The 23,539-nt window shown below is 45.4% G+C and overlaps 1 protein-coding gene across 1 annotated transcript in view; it reads right to left on the reverse strand.

Annotated features, from left to right (window-relative positions):
- LOC120036272 (steroid hormone receptor ERR2-like) overlaps nt 1-23,539 on the reverse strand; it is an 85,968-nt gene that overhangs the window by 15,838 nt on the left and 46,591 nt on the right. The window contains exons 3-4 of the mRNA XM_038982751.1: nt 16,546-16,659; nt 15,901-16,062 (exon numbers count right to left, since the gene is read on the reverse strand). Of these exons, the coding sequence (XP_038838679.1) occupies nt 15,901-16,062; nt 16,546-16,659 (276 nt within the window). The remainder of the gene's footprint in view (nt 1-15,900; nt 16,063-16,545; nt 16,660-23,539) is intronic.

The raw sequence follows: 23,539 nt of genomic DNA on the forward strand, positions 1-23,539 counted from the left end.
GTTTGGAGTGGTTTGGTTAGGTAATATAGTCCCCCCTACCTGGGATGTGTTTGGAGTGGTTTGGTTAGGTAATATAGTCCCTCTACCTGGGATGTGTTTGGAGTGGTTTGGTTAGGTAATATAGTCCCCCTACCTGGGATGTGTTTGGAGTGGTTTGGTTAGGTAATATAGTCCCTCTACCTGGGATGTGTTTGGAGTGGTTTGGTTAGGTAATATAGTCCCTCTACCTGGGATGTGTTTGGAGTGGTTTGGTTAGGTAATATAGTCCCCCTACCTGGGATGTGTTTGGAGTGGTTTGGTTAGGCAATATAGTCCCCCTACCTGGGATGTGTTTGGAGGTGTTTGGTTAGGTAATATAGTCCCTCTACCTGTGATGTGTTTGGAGTGGTTTGGTTAGGTAATATAGTCCCTCTAGCTGTGATGTGTTTGGAGTTGTTTGGTTAGGTAATATAGTCCCTCTACCTGGGATGTGTTTGGAGTGGTTTGGTTAGGTAATATAGTCCCTCTACCTGGGATGTGTTTGGAGTGGTTTGGTTAGGTAATATAGTCCCTCTACCTGGGATGTGTTTGGAGTGGTTTGGTTAGGTAATATAGTCCCTCTACCTGGGATGTGTTTGGAGTGGTTTGGTTAGGTAATATAGTCCCTCTACCTGGGATGTGTTTGGAGTGGTTTGGTTAGGTAATATAGTCCCCCTACCTGGGATGTGTTTGGAGAGGTTTGGTTAGGTAATATAGTCCCTCTACCTGGGATGTGTTTGGAGTGGTTTGGTTAGGTAATATAGTCCCTCTACCTGGGATGTGTTTGGAGTGGTTTGGTTAGGTAATATAGTCCCTCTACCTGGGATGTGTTTGGAGTGGTTTGGTTAGGTAATATAGTCCCTCTACCTGGGATGTGTTGGGAGTGGTTTGGTTAGGTAATATAGTCCCCCTACCTGGGATGTGTTGGGAGTGGTTTGGTTAGGTAATATAGTCCCCCCTACCTGGGATGTGTTTGGAGTGGTTTGGTTAGGTAATATAGTCCCTCTACCTGGGATGTGTTTGGAGTGGTTTGGTTAGGTAATATAGTCCCTCTACCTGGGATGTGTTTGGAGTGGTTTGGTTAGGTAATATAGTCCCCCTACCTGGGATGTGTTTGGAGTGGTTTGGTTAGGTAATATAGTCCCTCTACCTGGGATGTGTTTGGAGTGGTTTGGTTAGGTAATATAGTCCCTCTACCTGGGATGTGTTTGGAGTGGTTTGGTTAGGTAATATAGTCCCCCCTACCTGGGATGTGTTTGGAGTGGTTTGGTTAGGTAATATAGTCCCTCTACCTGGGATGTGTTGGGAGTGCTCTGTAGGTAATATAGTCCCTCTACCTGGGATGTGTTGGAGTGGTTTGGTTAGGTAATATAGTCCCTCTACCTGGGATGTGTTTGGAGTGGTTTGGTTAGGTAATATAGTCCCTCTACCTGGGATGTGTTTGGAGTGGTTTGGTTAGGTAATATAGTCCCCCTACCTGGGATGTGTTTGGAGTGGTTTGGTTAGGTAATATAGTCCCTCTACCTGGGATGTGTTTGGAGTGGTTTGGTTAGGTAATATAGTCCCTCTACCTGGGATGTGTTTGGAGTGGTTTGGTTAGGTAATATAGTCCCCCTTACCTGGGATGTGTTTGGAGTGGTTTGGTTAGGTAATATAGTCCCCCTACCTGGGATGTGTTTGGAGTGGTTTGGTTAGGTAATATAGTCCCCCTACCTGGGATGTGTTTGGAGTGGTTTGGTTAGGTAATATAGTCCCCTACCTGGGATGTGTTTGGAGTGGTTTGGTTAGGTAATATAGTCCCCCTACCTGGGATGTGTTTAGAGTGGTTTGGTTAGGTAATATATTCCCTCTACCTGGGATGTGTTTGGAGTGGTTTGGTTAGGTAATATAGTCCCCCCTACCTGGGATGTGTTTGGAGTGGTTTGGTTAGGTAATATAGTCCCTCTACCTGTGATGTGTTTGGAGTGGTTTGGTTAGGTAATATAGTCCCTCTACCTGTGATGTGTTTGGAGTGGTTTGGTTAGGTAATATAGTCCCTCTACCTGGGATGTGTTTGGAGTGGTTTGGTTAGGTAATATAGTCCCCCTTACCTGGGATGTGTTGGGAGTGGTTTGGTTAGGTAATATAGTCCCTCTACCTGGGATGTGTTTGGAGTGGTTTGGTTAGGTAATATAGTCCCTCTACCTGGGATGTGTTTGGAGAGGTTTGGTTAGGTAATATAGTCCCTCTACCTGGGATGTGTTTGGAGTGGTTTGGTTAGGTAATATAGTCCCCCTACCTGGGATGTGTTTGGAGTGGTTTGGTTAGGTAATATAGTCCCTCTACCTGTGATGTGTTTGGAGTGGTTTGGTTAGGTAATATAGTCCCTCTACCTGGGATGTGTTTGGAGTGGTTTGGTTAGGTAATATAGTCCCTCTACCTGGGATGTGTTTGGAGTGGTTTGGTTAGGTAATATAGTCCCCCTACCTGGGATGTGTTTGGAGTGGTTTGGTTAGGCAATATAGTCCCCCTACCTGGGATGTGTTTGGAGGTGTTTGGTTAGGTAATATAGTCCCTCTACCTGTGATGTGTTTGGAGTGGTTTGGTTAGGTAATATAGTCCCTCTAGCTGTGATGTGTTTGGAGTTGTTTGGTTAGGTAATATAGTCCCTCTACCTGGGATGTGTTTGGAGTGGTTTGGTTAGGTAATATAGTCCCTCTACCTGGGATGTGTTTGGAGTGGTTTGGTTAGGTAATATAGTCCCTCTACCTGGGATGTGTTTGGAGTGGTTTGGTTAGGTAATATAGTCCCTCTACCTGGATGTGTTTGGAGTGGTTTGGTTAGGTAATATAGTCCCTCTACCTGGGATGTGTTTGGAGTGGTTTGGTTAGGTAATATAGTCCCTCTACCTGGGATGTGTTTGGAGTGGTTTGGTTAGGTAATATAGTCCCCCTACCTGGGATGTGTTTGGAGTGGTTTGGTTAGGCAATATAGTCCCCCTACCTGGGATGTGTTTGGAGGTGTTTGGTTAGGTAATATAGTCCCTCTACCTGTGATGTGTTTGGAGTGGTTTGGTTAGGTAATATAGTCCCTCTAGCTGTGATGTGTTTGGAGTTGTTTGGTTAGGTAATATAGTCCCTCTACCTGGGATGTGTTTGGAGTGGTTTGGTTAGGTAATATAGTCCCTCTACCTGGGATGTGTTTGGAGTGGTTTGGTTAGGTAATATAGTCCCTCTACCTGGGATGTGTTTGGAGTGGTTTGGTTAGGTAATATAGTCCCTCTACCTGGGATGTGTTTGGAGTGGTTTGGTTAGGTAATATAGTCCCTCTACCTGGGATGTGTTTGGAGTGGTTTGGTTAGGTAATATAGTCCCCCTACCTGGGATGTGTTTGGAGAGGTTTGGTTAGGTAATATAGTCCCTCTACCTGGGATGTGTTTGGAGTGGTTTGGTTAGGTAATATAGTCCCTCTACCTGGGATGTGTTTGGAGTGGTTTGGTTAGGTAATATAGTCCCTCTACCTGGGATGTGTTTGGAGTGGTTTGGTTAGGTAATATAGTCCCTCTACTGGGATGTGTTGGGAGTGGTTTGGTTAGGTAATATAGTCCCCCTACCTGGGATGTGTTGGGAGTGGTTTGGTTAGGTAATATAGTCCCCCTACCTGGGATGTGTTTGGAGTGGTTTTGGTTAGGTAATATAGTCCCTCTACCTGGGATGTGTTTGGAGTGGGTTTGGGTTAGGTAATATAGTCCCTCTACCTGGGATGTGTTTGGAGTGGTTTGGTTAGGTAATATAGTCCCCCTACCTGGGATGTGTTTGGAGTGTTGGTTAGGTAATATAGTCCCTCTACCTGGGATGTGTTTGGAGTGGTTTGGTTAGGTAATATAGTCCCTCTACCTGGGATGTGTTTGGAGTGGTTTGGTTAGGTAATATAGTCCCTCTAACCTGGGATGTGTTTGGAGTGGTTTGGTTAGGTAATATAGTCCCTCTACCTGGGATGTGTTTGGAGTGGTTTGGTTAGGTAATATAGTCCCCTCTACCTGGGATGTGTTTGGAGTGTTTGGTAGGTAATATAGTCCCTCTACCTGGGATGTGTTTGGAGTGGTTTGGTTAGGTAATATAGTCCCTCTACCTGGGGATGTGTTTGGAGTGGTTTGGTTAGGTAATATAGTCCCCTACCTGGGATGTGTTTGGAGTGGTTTGGTTAGGTAATATAGTCCCTCTACCTGGGATGTGTTGGAGTGGTTTGGTTAGGTAATATAGTCCCTCTACCTGGGATGTGTTTGGAGTGGTTTGGTTAGGTAATATAGTCCCCCTTACCTGGGATGTGTTTGGAGTGGTTTGGTTAGGTAATATAGTCCCCCTACCTGGGATGTGTTTGGAGTGGTTTGGTTAGGTAATATAGTCCCTCTACCTGGGATGTGTTTGGAGTGGTTTGGTTAGGTAATATAGTCCCTCTACCTGGGATGTGTTTGGAGTGGTTTGGTTAGGTAATATAGTCCCTCTACCTGGGATGTGTTTGGAGTGGTTTGGTTAGGTAATATAGTCCCTCTACCTGGGATGTGTTTGGAGTGGTTTTGGTTAGGTAATATAGTCCCTCTACCTGGGATATGTTTGGAGTGGTTTGGTTAGGTAATATAGTCCCTCTACCTGGGATGTGTTTGGAGTGGTTTGGTTAGGTAATATAGTCCCCCCTACCTGGGATGTGTTTGGAGTGGTTTGGTTAGGTAATATAGTCCTTCTACCTGGGATGTGTTTGGAGTGGTTTGGTTAGGTAATATAGTCCCCCTACCTGGGATGTGTTTGGAGTGGTTTGGTTAGGTAATATAGTCCCCTACCTGGGATGTGTTTGGAGTGGTTTGGTTAGGTAATATAGTCCCCTCTACCTGGGATGTGTTTGGAGTGGTTTGGTTAGGTAATATAGTCCCTCTACCTGGGATGTGTTTGGAGTGGTTTGGTTAGGTAATATAGTCCCTCTACCTGGGATGTGTTTGGAGTGGTTTGGTTAGGTAATATAGTCCCCCCTACCTGGGATGTGTTGGGAGTGGTTTGGTTAGGTAATATAGTCCCCTCTACCTGGGATGTGTTTGGGAGTGGTTTGGTTAGGTAATATAGTCCCCCCTACCTGGGATGTGTTTGGAGTGGTTTGGTTAGGTAATATTGTCCCCCCTACCTGGGATGTGTTTGGAGTGGTTTGGTTAGGTAATATAGTCCCCTACCTGGGATGTGTTTGGAGTGGTTTGGTTAGGTAATATAGTCCCTCTACCTGGGATGTGTTTGGAGTGTTTGGTTAGGTAATATAGTCCCCCCTACCTGGGATGTGTTTGGGAGTGGTTGGTTAGGTAATATAGTCCCTCTACCTGGGATGTGTTTGGAGTGTTTGGTAGGTAATATAGTCCCCTCTACCTGGGATGTGTTGGGAGTGCTCTGTAGGTAATATAGTCCCCCCTACCTGGGATGTGTTTGGAGTGGTTTGGTTAGGTAATATAGTCCCCCTACCTGGGATGTGTTTGGAGTGGTTTGGTTAGGTAATATAGTCCCCCTACCTGGGATGTGTTTGGAGTGGTTTGGTTAGGTAATATAGTCCCCTCTACCTGGGATGTGTTTGGAGTGGTTTGGTTAGGTAATATAGTCCCTCTACCTGGGATGTGTTTGGAGTGGTTTGGTTAGGTAATATAGTCCCTCTACCTGGGATGTGTTTGGAGTGGTTTGGTTAGGTAATATAGTCCCCCTACCTGGGATGTGTTTGGAGTGGTTTGGTTAGGTAATATAGTCCCCCTACCTGGGATGTGTTTGGAGTGGTTTGGTTAGGTAATATAGTCCCCTACCTGGGATGTGTTTGGAGTGGTTTGGTTAGGTAATATAGTCCCCCTACCTGGGATGTGTTTGGAGTGGTTTGGTTAGGTAATATAGTCCCTCTACCTGGGATGTGTTTGGAGTGGTTTGGTTAGGTAATATAGTCCCCCCTACCTGGGATGTGTTTGGAGTGGTTTGGTTAGGTAATATAGTCCCTCTACCTGTGATGTGTTTGGAGTGGTTTGGTTAGGTAATATAGTCCCTCTACCTGTGATGTGTTTGAGTGGTTTGGTTAGGTAATATAGTCCCTCTACCTGGGATGTGTTTGGAGTGGTTTGGTTAGGTAATATAGTCCCCCTTACCTGGGATGTGTTGGGAGTGGTTTGGTTAGGTAATATAGTCCCTCTACCTGGGATGTGTTTGGAGTGGTTTGGTTAGGTAATATAGTCCCCCTACCTGGGATGTGTTTGGAGTGGTTTGGTTAGGTAATATAGTCCCCCTACCTGGGATGTGTTTGGAGTGCTCTGTAGGTAATATAGTCCCTCTACCTGGGATGTGTTTGGAGTGGTTTGGTTAGGTAATATAGTCCCTCTACCTGGGATGTGTTTGGAGAGGTTTGGTTAGGTAATATAGTCCTCTACCTGGGATGTGTTTGGAGTGGTTTGGTTAGGTAATATAGTCCCCCTACCTGGGATGTGTTTGGAGTGGTTTGGTTAGGTAATATAGTCCCTCTACCTGTGATGTGTTTGGAGTGGTTTGGTTAGGTAATATAGTCCCTTACCTGGGATGTGTTTGGAGTGGTTTGGTTAGGTAATATAGTCCCTCTACCTGGGATGTTGTTTGGAGGTGTTTGGTTAGGTAATATAGTCCCCCTCTACCTGTGATGTGTTTGGAGTGGTTTGGTTAGGTAATATAGTCCCTCTAGCTGTGATGTGTTTGGAGTTGTTTGGTTAGGTAATATAGTCCCTCTACCTGGGATGTGTTTGGAGTGGTTTGGTTAGGTAATATAGTCCCCCTACCTGGGATGTGTTTGGAGAGGTTTGTTAGGTAATATAGTCCCTCTACCTGGGATGTGTTTGGAGTGGTTTGGTTAGGTAATATAGTCCCTCTACACTGGGATGTGTTTGGAGTGGTTTGGTTAGGTAATATAGTCCCTCTACCTGGGATGTGTTTGGAGTGGTTTGGTTAGGTAATATAGTCCTTCTACCTGGGATGTGTTGGGAGTGGTTTGGTTAGGTAATATAGTCCCCCTACCTGGGATGTGTTGGGAGTGGTTTGGTTTAGGTAATATAGTCCCCCCTACCTGGGAGTGTTTGGAGTGGTTTGGTTAGGTAATATAGTCCCTCTACCTGGGATGTGTTTGGAGTGGTTTGGTTAGGTAATATAGTCCCTCTATCCCTCTACCTGGGATGTGTTCGGGAGTGTTTGGTTAGGTAATATCTCCCCCTACCTGGGATGTGTTTGGAGTGGTTTGGTTAGGTAATATAGTCCCTCTACTGGGATGTGTTTGGAGTGGTTTGGTTAGGTAATATAGTCCCTCTACCTGGGAGTGTTTGGAGTGGTTTGGTTAGGTAATATAGTCCCTCTACCTGGGATGTGTTTGGAGTGGTTTTGGTTAGGTAATATAGTCCCTCTACTGGGATGTGTTGGGAGTGCTCTGTAGGTAATATAGTCCCTCTACCTGGGATGTGTTTGGAGTGGTTTGGTTAGGTAATATAGTCCCTCTACCTGGATGTGTTTGGAGTGGTTGGTTAGGTAATATAGTCCCCTACCTGGGATGTGTTTGGAGTGGTTGGTTAGGTAATATAGTCCCCTACCTGGGATGTGTTTGGAGTGGTTTGGTTAGGTAATATAGTCCCTCTACCTGGGATGTGTTGGAGTGGTTTGGTTAGGTAATATAGTCCCCCTTACCTGGGATGTGTTTGGAGTGGTTTGGTTAGGTAATATAGTCCCCCTTACCTGGGATGTGTTTGGAGTGGTTTGGTTAGGTAATATAGTCCCCTACCTGGGATGTGTTTGGAGTGGTTTGGTTAGGTAATATAGTCCCTCTACCTGGGATGTGTTTGGAGTGGTTTGGTTAGGTAATATAGTCCCTACCTGGGATGTGTTTGGAGTGGTTTGGTTAGGTAATATAGTCCCTCTACCTGGGATGTGGGAGTGGTTGGTTAGGTAATATAGTCCCTCTACCTGGGATGTGTTTGGAGTGGTTTGGTTAGGTAATATAGTCCCTCTACCTGGGATGTGTTTGGAGTGGTTTGGTTAGGTAATATAGTCCCTCTACCTGGGATGTGTTTGGAGTGGTTTGGTTAGGTAATATAGTCCCCCCTACCTGGGATGTGTTTGGAGTGGTTTGGGTTAGGTAATATAGTCCTTCTACCTGGGATGTGTTTGGAGTGGTTTGGTTAGGTATATAGTCCCCTACCTGGGATGTGTTTGGAGTGGTTTGGTTAGGTAATATGTTCACTCTACCTGGGATGTGTTTGGAGTGGTTTGGTTAGGTAATATAGTCCCCCTACCTGGGATGTGTTTGGAGTGGTTTGGTTAGGTAATATAGTCCCTCTACCTGGGATGTGTTTGGAGTGGTTTGGTTAGGTAATATAGTCCCTCTACCTGGGATGTGTTTGGAGTGGTTTGGTTAGGTAATATAGTCCCTCTACCTGGGATGTGTTGGAGTGGTTTGGTTAGGTAATATAGTCCCTCTACCTGGGAGTGTTGGGAGTGCTCTGTAGGTAATATAGTCCCTCTACCTGGGATGTGTTTGGAGTGGTTTGGTTAGGTAATATAGTCCCTCTACCTGGGATGTGTTTGGAGTGTTTGGTTAGGTAATATAGTCCCTCTACCTGGGATGTGTTGGAGGTTTGGTTAGGTAATATAGTCCCCTCTGGGATGTTTGGAGTGGTTGGTTAGGTAATATAGTCCTCTACCTGGGATGTGTTTGGAGTGGTTTGGTTAGGTATATAGTCCCTCTACCTGGGATGTGTTTGGAGTGGTTTGGTTAGGTAATATAGTCCCCCTTACCTGGGATGTGTTTGGAGTGGTTTGGTTAGGTAATATAGTCCCCCTACCTGGGATGTGTTTGGAGTGGTTTGGTTAGGTAATATAGTCCCTCTACCTGGAGTGTTTTGGAGTGGTTTGGTTAGGTAATATAGTCCCTCTACCTGGGATGTGTTTGGAGTGGTTTGGTTAGGTAATATAGTCACTCTACCTGGGATGTGTTTGGAGTGGTTTGGTTAGGTAATTAGTCCCTCTACCTGGGATGTGTTGAGTGGTTTGGTTAGGTAATATAGTCCCTCTACCTGGGGATGTGTTTGGAGTGGTTTGGTTAGGTAATAGATTCCCCTCTACCTGGGATTGTTTGGAGTGGTTTGGTTAGGTAATATAGTCCTCTACCTGGGATGTGTTTGGAGTGGTTTGGTTAGGTAATATAGTCCCTCTACCTGGGATGTGTTTGGAGTGGTTTGGTTAGGTAATATAGTCCCTCTACCTGGGATGTGTTTGGAGTGGTTGGTTAGGTAATATAGTTCCCTCTACCTGGGATGTGTTTGGAGTGGTTTGGTTAGGTAATATAGTCCCCCCTACCTGGGATGTGTTTGGAGTGGTTTGGTTAGGTAATATAGTCCCTCTACCTGGGATGTGTTTGGAGTGGTTTGGTTAGGTAATATAGTCCCTCTACCTGGGATGTGTTTGGGGTGGTTTGGTTAGGTAATATAGTCCCTCTACCTGGGATGTGTTTGGAGTGGTTTGGTTAGGTAATATAGTCCCCCCTACCTGGGATGTGTTGGGAGTGGTTTGGTTAGGTAATATAGTCCCTCTACCTGGGATGTGTTTGGAGTGGTTTGGTTAGGTAATATAGTCCCCCCTACCTGGGATGTGTTTGGAGTGGTTTGGTTAGGTAATATTGTCCCCCCTACCTGGGATGTGTTTGGAGTGGTTTGGTTAGGTAATATAGTCCCCTACCTGGGATGTGTTTGGAGTGGTTTGGTTAGGTAATATAGTCCCTCTACCTGGGATGTGTTTGGAGTGGTTTGGTTAGGTAATATAGTCCCCCCTACCTGGGATGTTTTGGAGTGGTTTGGTTAGGTAATATAGTCCCTCTACCTGGGATGTGTTTGGAGTGGTTTGGTAATATAGTCCCTCTACCTGGGATGTGTTGGGAGTGCTCTGTAGGTAATATAGTCCCCCTACCTGGGATGTGTTTGGAGTGGTTTGGTTAGGTAATATAGTCCCCCTACCTGGGATGTGTTTGGAGTGGTTTGGTTAGGTAATATAGTCCCCCCTACCTGGGATGTGTTTGGAGTGGTTTGGTTAGGTAATATAGTCCCTCTACCTGGGATGTGTTTGGAGTGGTTTGGTTAGGTAATATAGTCCCTCTACCTGGGATGTGTTTGGAGTGGTTTGGTTAGGTAATATAGTCCCTCTACCTGGGATGTGTTTGGAGTGGTTTGGTTAGGTAATATAGTCCCCCTACCTGGGATGTGTTTGGAGTGGTTTGGTTAGGTAATATAGTCCCCTACCTGGGATGTGTTTGGAGTGGTTTGGTTAGGTAATATAGTCCCCTACCTGGGATGTGTTTGGAGTGGTTTGGTTAGGTAATATAGTCCCCCTACCTGGGATGTGTTTGGAGTGGTTTGGTTAGGTAATATATTCCCTCTACCTGGGATGTGTTTGGAGTGGTTTGGTTAGGTATATAGTCCCCCCTACCTGGGATGTGTTTGGAGTGGTTTGGTTAGGTAATATAGTCCCTCTACCTGTGATGTGTTTGGAGTGGTTTGGTTAGGTAATATAGTCCCTCTACCTGTGATGTGTTTGGAGTGGTTTGGTTAGGTAATATAGTCCCTCTACCTGGGATGTGTTTGGAGTGGTTTGGTTAGGTAATATAGTCCCCCTTACCTGGGATGTGTTGGGAGTGGTTTGGTTAGGTAATATAGTCCCTCTACCTGGGATGTGTTTGGAGTGGTTTGGTTAGGTAATATAGTCCCCCTACCTGGGATGTGTTTGGAGTGGTTTGGTTAGGTAATATAGTCCCCCTACCTGGGATGTGTTTGGAGTGCTCTGTAGGTAATATAGTCCCTCTACCTGGGATGTGTTTGGAGTGGTTTGGTTAGGTAATATAGTCCCTCTACCTGGGATGTGTTTGGAGAGGTTTGGTTAGGTAATATAGTCCCTCTACCTGGGATGTGTTTGGAGTGGTTTGGTTAGGTAATATAGTCCCCCTACCTGGGATGTGTTTGGAGTGGTTTGGTTAGGTAATATAGTCCCTCTACCTGTGATGTGTTTGGAGTGGTTTGGTTAGGTAATATAGTCCCTCTACCTGGGATGTGTTTGGAGTGGTTTGGTTAGGTAATATAGTCCCTCTACCTGGGATGTGTTTGGAGGTGTTTGGTTAGGTAATATAGTCCCTCTACCTGTGATGTGTTTGGAGTGGTTTGGTTAGGTAATATAGTCCCTCTAGCTGTGATGTGTTTGGAGTTGTTTGGTTAGGTAATATAGTCCCTCTACCTGGGATGTGTTTGGAGTGGTTTGGTTAGGTAATATAGTCCCCCTACCTGGGATGTGTTTGGAGAGGTTTGGTTAGGTAATATAGTCCCTCTACCTGGGATGTGTTTGGAGTGGTTTGGTTAGGTAATATAGTCCCTCTACCTGGGATGTGTTTGGAGTGGTTTGGTTAGGTAATATAGTCCCTCTACCTGGGATGTGTTTGGAGTGGTTTGGTTAGGTAATATAGTCCTTCTACCTGGGATGTGTTGGGAGTGGTTTGGTTAGGTAATATAGTCCCCCTACCTGGGATGTGTTGGGAGTGGTTTGGTTAGGTAATATAGTCCCCCCTACCTGGGATGTGTTTGGAGTGGTTTGGTTAGGTAATATAGTCCCTCTACCTGGGATGTGTTTGGAGTGGTTTGGTTAGGTAATATAGTCCCTCTACCTGGGATGTGTTCGGAGTGGTTTGGTTAGGTAATATAGTCCCCCTACCTGGGATGTGTTTGGAGTGGTTTGGTTAGGTAATATAGTCCCTCTACCTGGGATGTGTTTGGAGTGGTTTGGTTAGGTAATATAGTCCCTCTACCTGGGATGTGTTTGGAGTGGTTTGGTTAGGTAATATAGTCCCCCCTACCTGGGATGTGTTTGGAGTGGTTTGGTTAGGTAATATAGTCCCTCTACCTGGGATGTGTTGGGAGTGCTCTGTAGGTAATATAGTCCCTCTACCTGGGATGTGTTTGGAGTGGTTTGGTTAGGTAATATAGTCCCTCTACCTGGGATGTGTTTGGAGTGGTTTGGTTAGGTAATATAGTCCCTCTACCTGGGATGTGTTTGGAGTGGTTTGGTTAGGTAATATAGTCCCCCTACCTGGGATGTGTTTGGAGTGGTTTGGTTAGGTAATATAGTCCCTCTACCTGGGATGTGTTTGGAGTGGTTTGGTTAGGTAATATAGTCCCTCTACCTGGGATGTGTTTGGAGTGGTTTGGTTAGGTAATATAGTCCCCCTTACCTGGGATGTGTTTGGAGTGGTTTGGTTAGGTAATATAGTCCCCCTACCTGGGATGTGTTTGGAGTGGTTTGGTTAGGTAATATAGTCCCTCTACCTGGGATGTGTTTGGAGTGGTTTGGTTAGGTAATATAGTCCCTCTACCTGGGATGTGTTTGGAGTGGTTTGGTTAGGTAATATAGTCCCTCTACCTGGGATGTGTTTGGAGTGGTTTGGTTAGGTAATATAGTCCCTCTACCTGGGATGTGTTTGGAGTGGTTTGGTTAGGTAATATAGTCCCTCTACCTGGGATGTGTTTGGAGTGGTTTGGTTAGGTAATATAGTCCCTCTACCTGGGATGTGTTTGGAGTGGTTTGGTTAGGTAATATAGTCCCCCCTACCTGGGATGTGTTTGGAGTGGTTTGGTTAGGTAATATAGTCCTTCTACCTGGGATGTGTTTGGAGTGGTTTGGTTAGGTAATATAGTCCCCCTACCTGGGATGTGTTTGGAGTGGTTTGGTTAGGTAATATAGTCCCCCCTACCTGGGATGTGTTTGGAGTGGTTTGGTTAGGTAATATAGTCCCTCTACCTGGGATGTGTTTTGGAGTGGTTTGGTTAGGTAATATAGTCCCCCTACCTGGGATGTGTTTGGAGTGGTTTGGTTAGGTAATATAGTCCCTCTACCTGGGATGTGTTTGGAGTGGTTTGGTTAGGTAATATAGTCCCTCTACCTGGGATGTGTTTGGAGTGGTTTGGTTAGGTAATATAGTCCCTCTACCTGGGATGTGTTTGGAGTGGTTTGGTTAGGTAATATAGTCCCCCCTACCTGGGATGTGTTGGGAGTGGTTTGGTTAGGTAATATAGTCCCCCCTACCTGGGATGTGTTTGGAGTGGTTTGGTTAGGTAATATAGTCCCCCCTACCTGGGATGTGTTTGGAGTGGTTTGGTTAGGTAATATAGTCCCCCCTACCTGGGATGTGTTTGGAGTGGTTTGGTTAGGTAATATAGTCCCCTACCTGGGATGTGTTTTGGAGTGGTTTGGTTAGGTAATATAGTCCCTCTACCTGGGATGTGTTTGGAGTGGTTTGGTTAGGTAATATAGTCCCCCCTACCTGGGATGTGTTTGGAGTGGTTTGGTTAGGTAATATAGTCCCTCTACCTGGGATGTGTTTGGAGTGGTTTGGTAATATAGTCCCTCTACCTGGGATGTGTTGGGAGTGCTCTGTAGGTAATATAGTCCCCCTACCTGGGATGTGTTTGGAGTGGTTTGGTTAGGTATATAGTCCCCCTACCTGGGATGTGTTTGGAGTGGTTTGGTTAGGTAATATAGTCCCCCCTACCTGGGATGTGTTTGGAGTGGTTTGGTTAGGTAATATAGTCCCCTCTACCTGGGATGTGTTTGGAGTGGTTTGGTTAGGTAATATAGTCCCTCTACCTGGGATGTGTTTGGAGTGTTTGGTTAGGTAATATAGTCCCTCTACCTGGGATGTGTTTGGAGTGCTTTGGTTAGGTAATATAGTCCCTCTACCTGGGATGTGTTTGGAGTGGTTTGGTTAGGTAATATAGTCCCCCTACCTGGGATGTGTTTGGAGTGGTTTGGTTAGGTAATATAGTCCCCCTACCTGGGATGTGTTTGGAGTGGTTTGGTTAGGTAATATAGTCCCCTACCTGGGATGTGTTTGGAGTGGTTTGGTTAGGTAATATAGTCCCTCTACCTGTGATGTGTTTGGAGTGGTTTGGTTAGGTAATATAGTCCCTCTACCTGTGATGTGTTTGGAGTGGTTTGGTTAGGTAATATAGTCCCTCTACCTGGGATGTGTTTGGAGTGGTTTGGTTAGGTAATATAGTCCCCCTTACCTGGGATGTGTTGGGAGTGGTTGGTTAGGTAATATAGTCCCTCTACCTGGGATGTGTTTGGAGTGGTTTGGTTAGGTAATATAGTCCCCCTACCTGGGATGTGTTTGGAGTGGTTTGGTTAGGTAATATAGTCCCCCCTACCTGGGATGTGTTTGGAGTGCTCTGTAGGTAATATAGTCCCTCTACCTGGGATGTGTTTGGAGTGGTTTGGTTAGGTAATATAGTCCCTCTACCTGGGATGTGTTTGGAGAGGTTTGGTTAGGTAATATAGTCCCTCTACCTGGGATGTGTTTGGAGTGGTTTGGTTAGGTAATATAGTCCCCCTACCTGGGATGTGTTTGGAGTGGTTTGGTTAGGTAATATAGTCCCTCTACCTGTGATGTGTTTGGAGTGGTTTGGTTAGGTAATATAGTCCCTCTACCTGGGATGTGTTTGGAGTGGTTTGGTTAGGTAATATAGTCCCTCTACCTGGGATGTGTTTGGAGGTGTTTGGTTAGGTAATATAGTCCCTCTACCTGTGATGTGTTTGGAGTGGTTTGGTTAGGTAATATAGTCCCTCTAGCTGTGATGTGTTTGGAGTTGTTTGGTTAGGTAATATTGTCCCTCTACCTGGGATGTGTTTGGAGTGGTTTGGTTAGGTAATATAGTCCCCCCTACCTGGGATGTGTTTGGAGTGGTTTGGTTAGGTAATATAGTCCCTCTACCTGGGATGTGTTTGGAGTGGTTTGGTTAGGTAATATAGTCCCTCTACCTGGGATGTGTTTGGAGTGGTTTGGTTAGGTAATATAGTCCCTCTACCTGGGATGTGTTTGGAGTGGTTTGGTTAGGTAATATAGTCCCCCCTACCTGGGATGTGTTTGGAGTGGTTTGGTTAGGTAATATAGTCCCTCTACCTGGGATGTGTTTGGAGTGGTTTGGTTAGGTAATATAGTCCCTCTACCTGGGATGTGTTTGGAGTGCTCTGTAGGTAATATAGTCCCTCTACCTGGGATGTGTTTGGAGTGGTTTGGTTAGGTTATATAGTCCCCCCTACCTGGGATGTGTTTGGAGTGGTTTGGTTAGGTAATATAGTCCCCCTACCTGGGATGTGTTTGGAGTGGTTTGGTTAGGTAATATAGTCCCTCTACCTGGGATGTGTTTGGAGTGGTTTGGTTAGGTAATATAGTCCCTCTACCTGGGATGTGTTTGGAGTGGTTTGGTTAGGTAATATAGTCCCCCTACCTGGGATGTGTTTGGAGTGGTTTGGTTAGGTAATATAGTCCCCCTACCTGGGATGTGTTTGGAGTGGTTTGGTTAGGTAATATAGTCCCTCTACCTGGGATGTGTTTGGAGTGGTTTGGTTAGGTAATATAGTCCCTCTACCTGGGATGTGTTTGGAGTGGTTTGGTTAGGTAATATAGTCCCTCTACCTGGGATGTGTTTGGAGTGGTTTGGTTAGGTAATATAGTCCCCCCTACCTGGGATGTGTTTGGAGTGGTTTGGTTAGGTAATATAGTCCCCCTACCTGGGATGTGTTTGGAGTGGTTTGGTTAGGTAATATAGTCCCCCTACCTGGGATGTGTTTGGAGTGGTTTGGTTAGGTAATATAGTCCCCTCTACCTGGGATGTGTTTGGAGTGGTTTGGTTAGGTAATATAGTCCCTCTACCTGGGATGTGTTTGGAGTGGTTTGGTTAGGTAATATAGTCCCTCTACCTGGGATGTGTTTGGAGTGGTTTGGTTAGGTAATATAGTCCCCCTACCTGGGATGTGTTTGGAGTGGTTTGGTTAGGTAATATAGTCCCTCTACCTGGGATGTGTTTGGCCCAGCCGATGATGACCACCAGTTCTCTGTCAGCCAGGTCACACAGTGTGGTCAGGGCCTTGATGTATCCATCTGGCATGGTCGGGTCTGGCATGGCATAGATCTTCTCTGGTTCAACCACCAGCAGGTGAGACACAATCTTTGTCACTGAGGAAGGGAAAGAAGGAAGGAAGGATGGGAGAGAGAGAGGCAGAGAGACAGAGAGACAGAGAGACAGAGAGACAGACAGACAGACAGACAGACAGACAGACAGACAGACAGACAGACAGACAGACAGACAGACAGACAGACAGACAGACAGACACACAGACACACAGACAGACAGACAGACAGACAGACAGACAGACAGACAGACAGACAGACAGACAGACAGACAGACACACAGACACACAGACAGACAGAGATGTTAACATATGTTTCCCGTGCCAATAAAGCCCATTGAATTGAATTGAGAGAGAGACAGAGACAGAGAGAGAGACAGAGACAGAGACAGAGACAGAGACAGAGACAGAGACAGAGACAGAGACAGAGACAGAGAGATAAGATGTGTGGTTAGATGGTTGGGAATAGCCAGGGATGGTGAACAGACATAGACATAACTAGGAAGAGTTCCCTATTGTTGTGACTCACATGGCTTTTTGGCAGGAGGGGGAAGTGTCAGGCCTAGATAGGCCCCGTTCTCCGTGTCCCCCATTCTCCTCTTGTACTTCTGTCTTCCACCCCTCACACGATCCAGACGCACACCTGGAAATAAAACCACAGGAAAACATCAACGTGAATTTCACAATAAACTTGAGATTCATGCCCGGGCATTACAAGGAAGACGATGTAATACGCTGTACGAATTAATGTGATCTTCTTCTGTTCAGTATGAGCCCTGAGACTTGCTCTGCATAGGACCTCACTACTGAAGATATGATCAAATTCTACCATTATATATGACACTATACAAAGTGATGTGTTCTGATAGTGTTATGTTGGGGTAGTTAGACTATATAAAGTAATGTGTACTGATAGTGTTATGTTGGGGTAGTTAGACTATATAAAGTAATGTGTTCTGATAGTGTTATGTTGGGGTAGTTAGACTATATAAAGTAATGTGTACTGATAGTGTTATGTTGGGGTAGTTAGACTATATAAAGTAATGTGTACTGATAGTGTTATGTTGGGGTAAAGTTAGGCATCTGGACCCATCAAAGGGAACGTTATAAGGCTTTGTCTGTCAATGTGTCTTTCCTTTGATGACGGCCAGCAAAGACCAGAGAGCTGTTTCCTTTGAGTTTCACCAGTAAATGATTGAAAAGTCATCCTAATTCTATTCATCATTCACCTCACTGGCTGCTTCTCCTACTACTGTCCCTCCTCCAGACAGGTTGGACCACTACTGTCCCTCCACCAGACAGGTTGGATCACTACTGTCCCTCCTCCAGACAGGTTGGACCACTACTGTCCCTCCACCAGACAGGTTGGATCACTACTGTCCCTCCTCCAGACAGGTTGGACCACTACTGTCCCTCCTCCAGACAGGTTGGACCACTACTGTCCCTCCACCAGACAGGTTGGATCACTACTGTCCCTCCTCCAGACAGGTTGGACCACTACTGTCCCTCCTCCAGACAGGTTGGACCCCTACTGTCCCTCCTCCAGACAGGTTGGACCACTACTGTCCCTCCTCCAGACAGGTTGGACCACTACTGTCCCTCCTCCAGACAGGTTGGACCACTACTGTCCCTCCACCAGACAGGTTGGATCACTACTGTCCCTCCTCCAGACAGGTTGGACCACTACTGTCCCTCCATCAGACAGGTTGGACCACTACTGTCCCTCCTCCAGACAGGTTGGACCACTACTGTCCCTCCTCCAGACAGGTTGGACCACTACTGTCCCTCCTCCAGACAGGTTGGACCACTACTGTCCCTCCTCCAGACAGGTTGGACCACTACTGTCCCTCCTCCAGACAGGTTGGACCACTACTGTCCCTCCTCCAGACAGGTTGGACCACTACTGTCCCTCCACCAGACAGGTTGGACCACTACTGTCCCTCCTCCAGACAGGTTGGACCACTACTGTCCCTCCACCAGACAGGTTGGACCACTACTAGTACTACTCACTATCTGAATGGCTCAGAATGATTCACTTGGATATTAATAATAAAAACACTGAGCAAAAACTATTAACGCAACATTACACAATTAAAAATATTTTACTGAGTTACAGTTCATATGAGGAAATCAGTCAATTGAAATAAATTCATTAAGCCTTAATCTATGGATTTCACATGACTAGGAATACAGATATGCATCTGTTGGTCACAGACACCTTAAAGAAAAGAAGTAGGGGGTGTGGATCAGAAAACCAGTCCGTATCTGGTGTGACCACCATTTGCCTCATGCAGCGCGACACATCTCCTTCACATAGAGTTGATCAGGCTGTTGATTGGTGGCCTGTAGAATGTTGTCCCACTCCTCTTCAATGGCTGTGTGAAGTTGCTGGATATTGGCGGGAACTGGAACACGCTGTTGTACACGTCGATCCAGAGCATCCCAAACATGCTCAGTGGGTGACATGTCTGGTGAATAGGCAGGCCATGGATGAACTGGGACATTTTGGCTCCCAGGTATCGTGTACAGATCCTTGTGACATGGGGCCGTGCATTATCATGCTGAAACGTGAGGTGATGACGGCGTACAAGTGGCATGACAACGGGCCTCAGGTTCTCGTCACGGTATCCCTGTGCATTCAAATTGCCATCGTTAAAATGCCATTGTGGTCGTTGTCCATAACTTATGCCTACCCATAGCATAACCCCACCACCACCATGGAGCACTCTGTTCACAACGTTGACATCAGCAAACCACTCGCCCACACAACGCCACACTCGCTGTCTGCCATCTGCCCGGTACAGTTGAAACCAGGATAAATCCGTGAAGAGCACACTTCTCCAGTGTGCCAGTGGCCATCGAAGGTCAGCATTTGGCTACTGAAGTTAGTTACGACGCCAAACTCCAGTCAGGTCAAGACCCTGGTGAGGACGACGAGCACGCAGATGAGCTTCCCTAAGACAGTTCTTGACAGTTTGCGCATTAAATTCTCTGGCAACAGCTCTGGTGGACATTCCTGCAGTCAGCATGCCAATTGCACGCTCGATCAAAACTTGGCATCTGTGGCATTGTGTTGTGTGACATAACTCATTTTAAAGTGGCATTTTATTGCCCCCCAGCACAAGGTGCACCTGTGTAATGATCATGCTGTTTAATCAGTTTCTTGATATGCCACACCTGTCAGGTGGATAGATTATCTTGGCAAAAGAGAAATGCTCACTAACATGGATGTAAACAAATTGTGCACAACATTTGAGAGAAATAAGCTTTTTGTGTGTGTGGGACATTTCTGGGATCTTTTATTTAGGGGACGGCAGGTAGCCTCGTGGTTAGAGCGTTCGGCCAGTAACTGAAAGGTTGCTGGATCGAATCCCCGAGCTGACAAGGTAAAAAGCATGTTGTTCTTTCCCTGAACAACGCAGAACCCACACTTCCCCGGTAGGCTGTTGTTGTAAATAAGAGTTGTCTTGCCTAGTAAATTAAAAATATATCTCATGAAACATGGGAATAACACTTTACATTTATGTATTTTGTTCAGTTTAGTTTTATTTTTTAAGTAATTTTGAGTTTTGCATTTTGGACATAATTCTACTATATTTTAGATGAGCTTGATCATTTCCTGCATCTCATCCCATCCCAAACTAGTCTAGTAGGAACCACACGGAGTCCTGAGCACTCCACTATTACAGTCTGATAGGAACCACACAGAGTCCTGAACACTCCACTATTACAGTCTGATTGGACCCACACAGAGTCCTGAGCACTCCACTATTACAGTCTGATAGGAACCACACAGAGTCCTGAACACTCCACTATTACAGTCTGGTTAGGAACCACACAGAGTCCTGAGCTCTCCACTATTACAGTCTGGTAGGAACCACACAGAGTCCTGAGCACTCCACTATTACAGTCTGATAGGAACCACACAGAGTCCTGAGCACTCCACTATTACAGTCTGGTAGGAACCACACAGAGTCCTGAGCACTCCACTATTACAGTCTGATAGGAACCACACAGAGTCCTGAGCACTCCACTATTACAGTCTGATAGGAACCACACAGAGTCCTGAGCACTCCACTATTACAGTCTGATAGGAACCACACAGAGTCCTGAGCACTCCACTATTACAGTCTGGTTAGGAAGGAACAGAGTCCTGAGCACTCCACTATTACAGTCTGGTAGGAACCACACAGAGTCCTGAACACTCCACTATTACAGTCTGGTAGGAACCACACAGAGTCCTGAACACTCCACTATTACAGTCTGGTTAGGAACCACACAGAGTCCTGAGTACTCCACTATTACAGTCTAACAGGAACCACACAGAGTCCTGAGCACTCCACTATTACAGTCTGATAGGAACCACACAGAGTCCTGAGCACTCCACTATTACAGTCTGATAGGAACCACACAGAGTCCTGAGCACTCCACTATTACAGTCTGGTTAGGAACCACACAGAGTCCTGAGCACTCCACTATTACAGTCTGGTAGGAACCACACAGAGTCCTGAGCACTCCACTATTACAGTCTGATAGGAAGGAACGGACTGGACATACAGCAGGGCAGTTCCGGCAAATGCCAGGCTGGTCAATCTTTAGCCCACTGGGCCTGGCCAAATTAGGGTTTTTGTGCAGAATTATCATTATTTGGCTAAGAAATGGGCCGGTGTGTTAGAAATGAGAAATGTCCAGGCTCTTATGTGGTCCCGGTCTGTCCATGCTGGTTGCTGCCTCTATTACACAGGTCTTCTTCATGAGTAGATAGCTGAACTTTGTCTGCTCTCTCAGTAAAAGTGTAATGTACACTACCGTTCAAAAGTTTGGGGTCACAAATGTCCTTGTTTTTGAAAGAAAAGCTTTTTTTTCTTTTTCGTCGTCCATTAAAATAACTTTAAATTGATCAGAAATACAGTGTAGACATTGTTAATGTTGTAAATGACTATTGTAGCTGGAAACGGCTGATTTTTAATGGAATATCTACATAGGTGTACAGAGGCCCATTATCAGCAACCATCACTCCTGTGTTCTAATGGCACATTGTGTTAGCTAATCCAAGTTTATCATTTTAAAAGTCTAATTGATCATTAGAAAACCCTTTTGCAATTATGTTAGCACAGCTGAAAACTGTTGTACTAATTTAAGAAAAATAAAACTGGCCTTTAGACTAGTTGCGTATCTGGAGCATCAGCATTTGTGGGTTTGATTAAATGCCCAAAATGACCAGAAACAAAGGACTTTCTTCTGAAACTCTATTCTTGTTCTGAGAAATGAAGGCTATTCCACGTGAGAAATTGCCAAGAAACTGAAGATCTCGTACAACGCTGTGTACTACTCCCTTCACAGAACAGCGCAAACTGTCTCTAACCGGAATAGAAAGAAGAGTGGGAGGCCCCGGTGCACAACTGAGCAAGAGGACAAGTACGTTAGAGTGTCTAGTTTGAGAAACAGACGACTCACAAGTCCCTCAACTGGCATCTTCATTAAATAGTACCCACAAAACACCAGTCTCAACGTCAAAAGTGAAGAGGCGACTGGCCTTTTCAAGTCACCCATCAGTGCTATTTGCACAGTTAGCTCCAGGTAAATGTAGCAATTCTTCAGCCATTCCTGAAACCCCGAACAAAAACAAGCTACTAAAGGGCAGTACCAAAACAAGTGATCTAATGATTCTGTCTCTTCTCAGCAAAATCTGCAGAGCGTCCTAGTGTAACTAGGCTGCACTTTATTTTACTAGGCAAGTCAGTTGAGAACAAATTCTTATTTACAATGACGGCCTAGGAACATTGGGTTAACTGTTGTTCAGGGGCAGAACAAAACATTTTTACCTTCGGGATTCAATCCAGCAACCTTTCGGTTACCGACCCAACAGCTCTAACCACTAGGCTACCTGCTGCTAAATGTAACACGGGTCAGGTCTAACAGCTAGGCCTACAGTATATTCACAGTAGTCTACATGATCCTCGGTTGGCTGAGTGCCAGTGGAACGTAGCAACAAGATAGCTTCACGTTTCGACTTGATCTAGCTAATGGTTAGCCCAATGGGGTAAATACCTATTATTATTTATTTATAGCCATTATGTGGCATCAGTTGGGCTACGGGTGATAATGCTACAGGGATAATGCGTCAGGGACAACGCCACAGGGATAATGCAATGGGCAATAACGCTACAAGTGATAATGCGTCATACGATAATGCTACATGGATAATGCTACAGGTGATACTGCCACATGCGATAATTATACAGGTGATAATGCTACAGGTGATAATGCTACAGATGATAATGCTACAGGCGACAATGCCACAGGTGATAATGCTACAGGTGATAATGCCACAGTCGATAACGCTACATGTTATAATGTTACAGGTGATAATGTCACAGGCGATAATGCTACAGGCGATAATGCTACAGGTGATAATGCTTATTGTTAAACAGCACACCAGCCTGATAAAACAGATCAATATGTTATTGGGCTCATTTCTGGAGGGAAATTATATTTTAGATGTCATCATCATTTTATTTGAATTCCATTCACTTTTAAAAAGTCTCTCCCCTGTATGCACAGACAGGCTGATTGAACAGCCTTTAAATGGCCAACGCAAGTCAAATTAAGTTGTGAGATTTCAGTGACTTGTGTAGAAAATCTAAAAGATCAAAAGATACCGATTAGGCTTCTGTCTTTCAATTTCCTGAGAACACCACCAAATATCCACTAACCTAATTACCCACGATGCCTCTGGGGGGCCCGGTTGTTTCTTCCCAGCAAACATAGTGAGATCATTCTGTGTTGCCTGGCAGGTCGGCTCTAAATCAAGATCCTTCCCTCCCTCCCTCCCTCCCTCCCTCCCTCCCTCCCTCCCTCCCTCCCTCCCTCCCTCCCTCCCTCCGCCACACTAGCAGAGCTTTCCATTTGTACGACTCAATCAATCAATAAGGATTGTCCTTTTTGTTCTTCTTGTTCCTTGAAGAAGGGATGTGTTGTTAATTAATAGGGTTGGTAAAGTCTGAGGGTTTTAAACAAACCTTTCAGAGCTGTTGTTAGTTAAGAGGGCTGGTAATATCTGAGGGATTTTAAACAAACCGTTCAGAGCTGTTGTTAGTTAATAGGGCTGGTAATGTCTGAGGGATTTTAAACAAACCGTTCAGAGCTGTTGCTAGTTAATAGGGCTGGTAATGTCTGAGGGTTTTTAAACAAACCGTTCAGAGCTGTTGTTAGTTAATAGGGCTGGTGGTGTCTAAGCGTTCTGCTCACGTTAAATGTAGATTTAATTTTGAAAAGTACATGTCAGGGCACTATCTGGAGTATTGCACACATTTACCTTGTTAAATGACGACGTCATTATTGACCAATAAACTACTGTGTGGAAGTTGGTGCAGCCAATAGGCATCAGACGAGGTCATGGAAACAGGAAGCAGATGAGTGTGACTAGAAAAGTCCTGAGCTATGTTGCAACACTGATATGTCCCTGATCATCTCATCACACACACACACACACACACACACAATACAACACAACACACACA

This window comes from Salvelinus namaycush, unplaced genomic scaffold, assembly GCF_016432855.1.
Source record: "Salvelinus namaycush isolate Seneca unplaced genomic scaffold, SaNama_1.0 Scaffold128, whole genome shotgun sequence".
Lineage (NCBI taxonomy): Eukaryota > Metazoa > Chordata > Actinopteri > Salmoniformes > Salmonidae > Salvelinus > Salvelinus namaycush.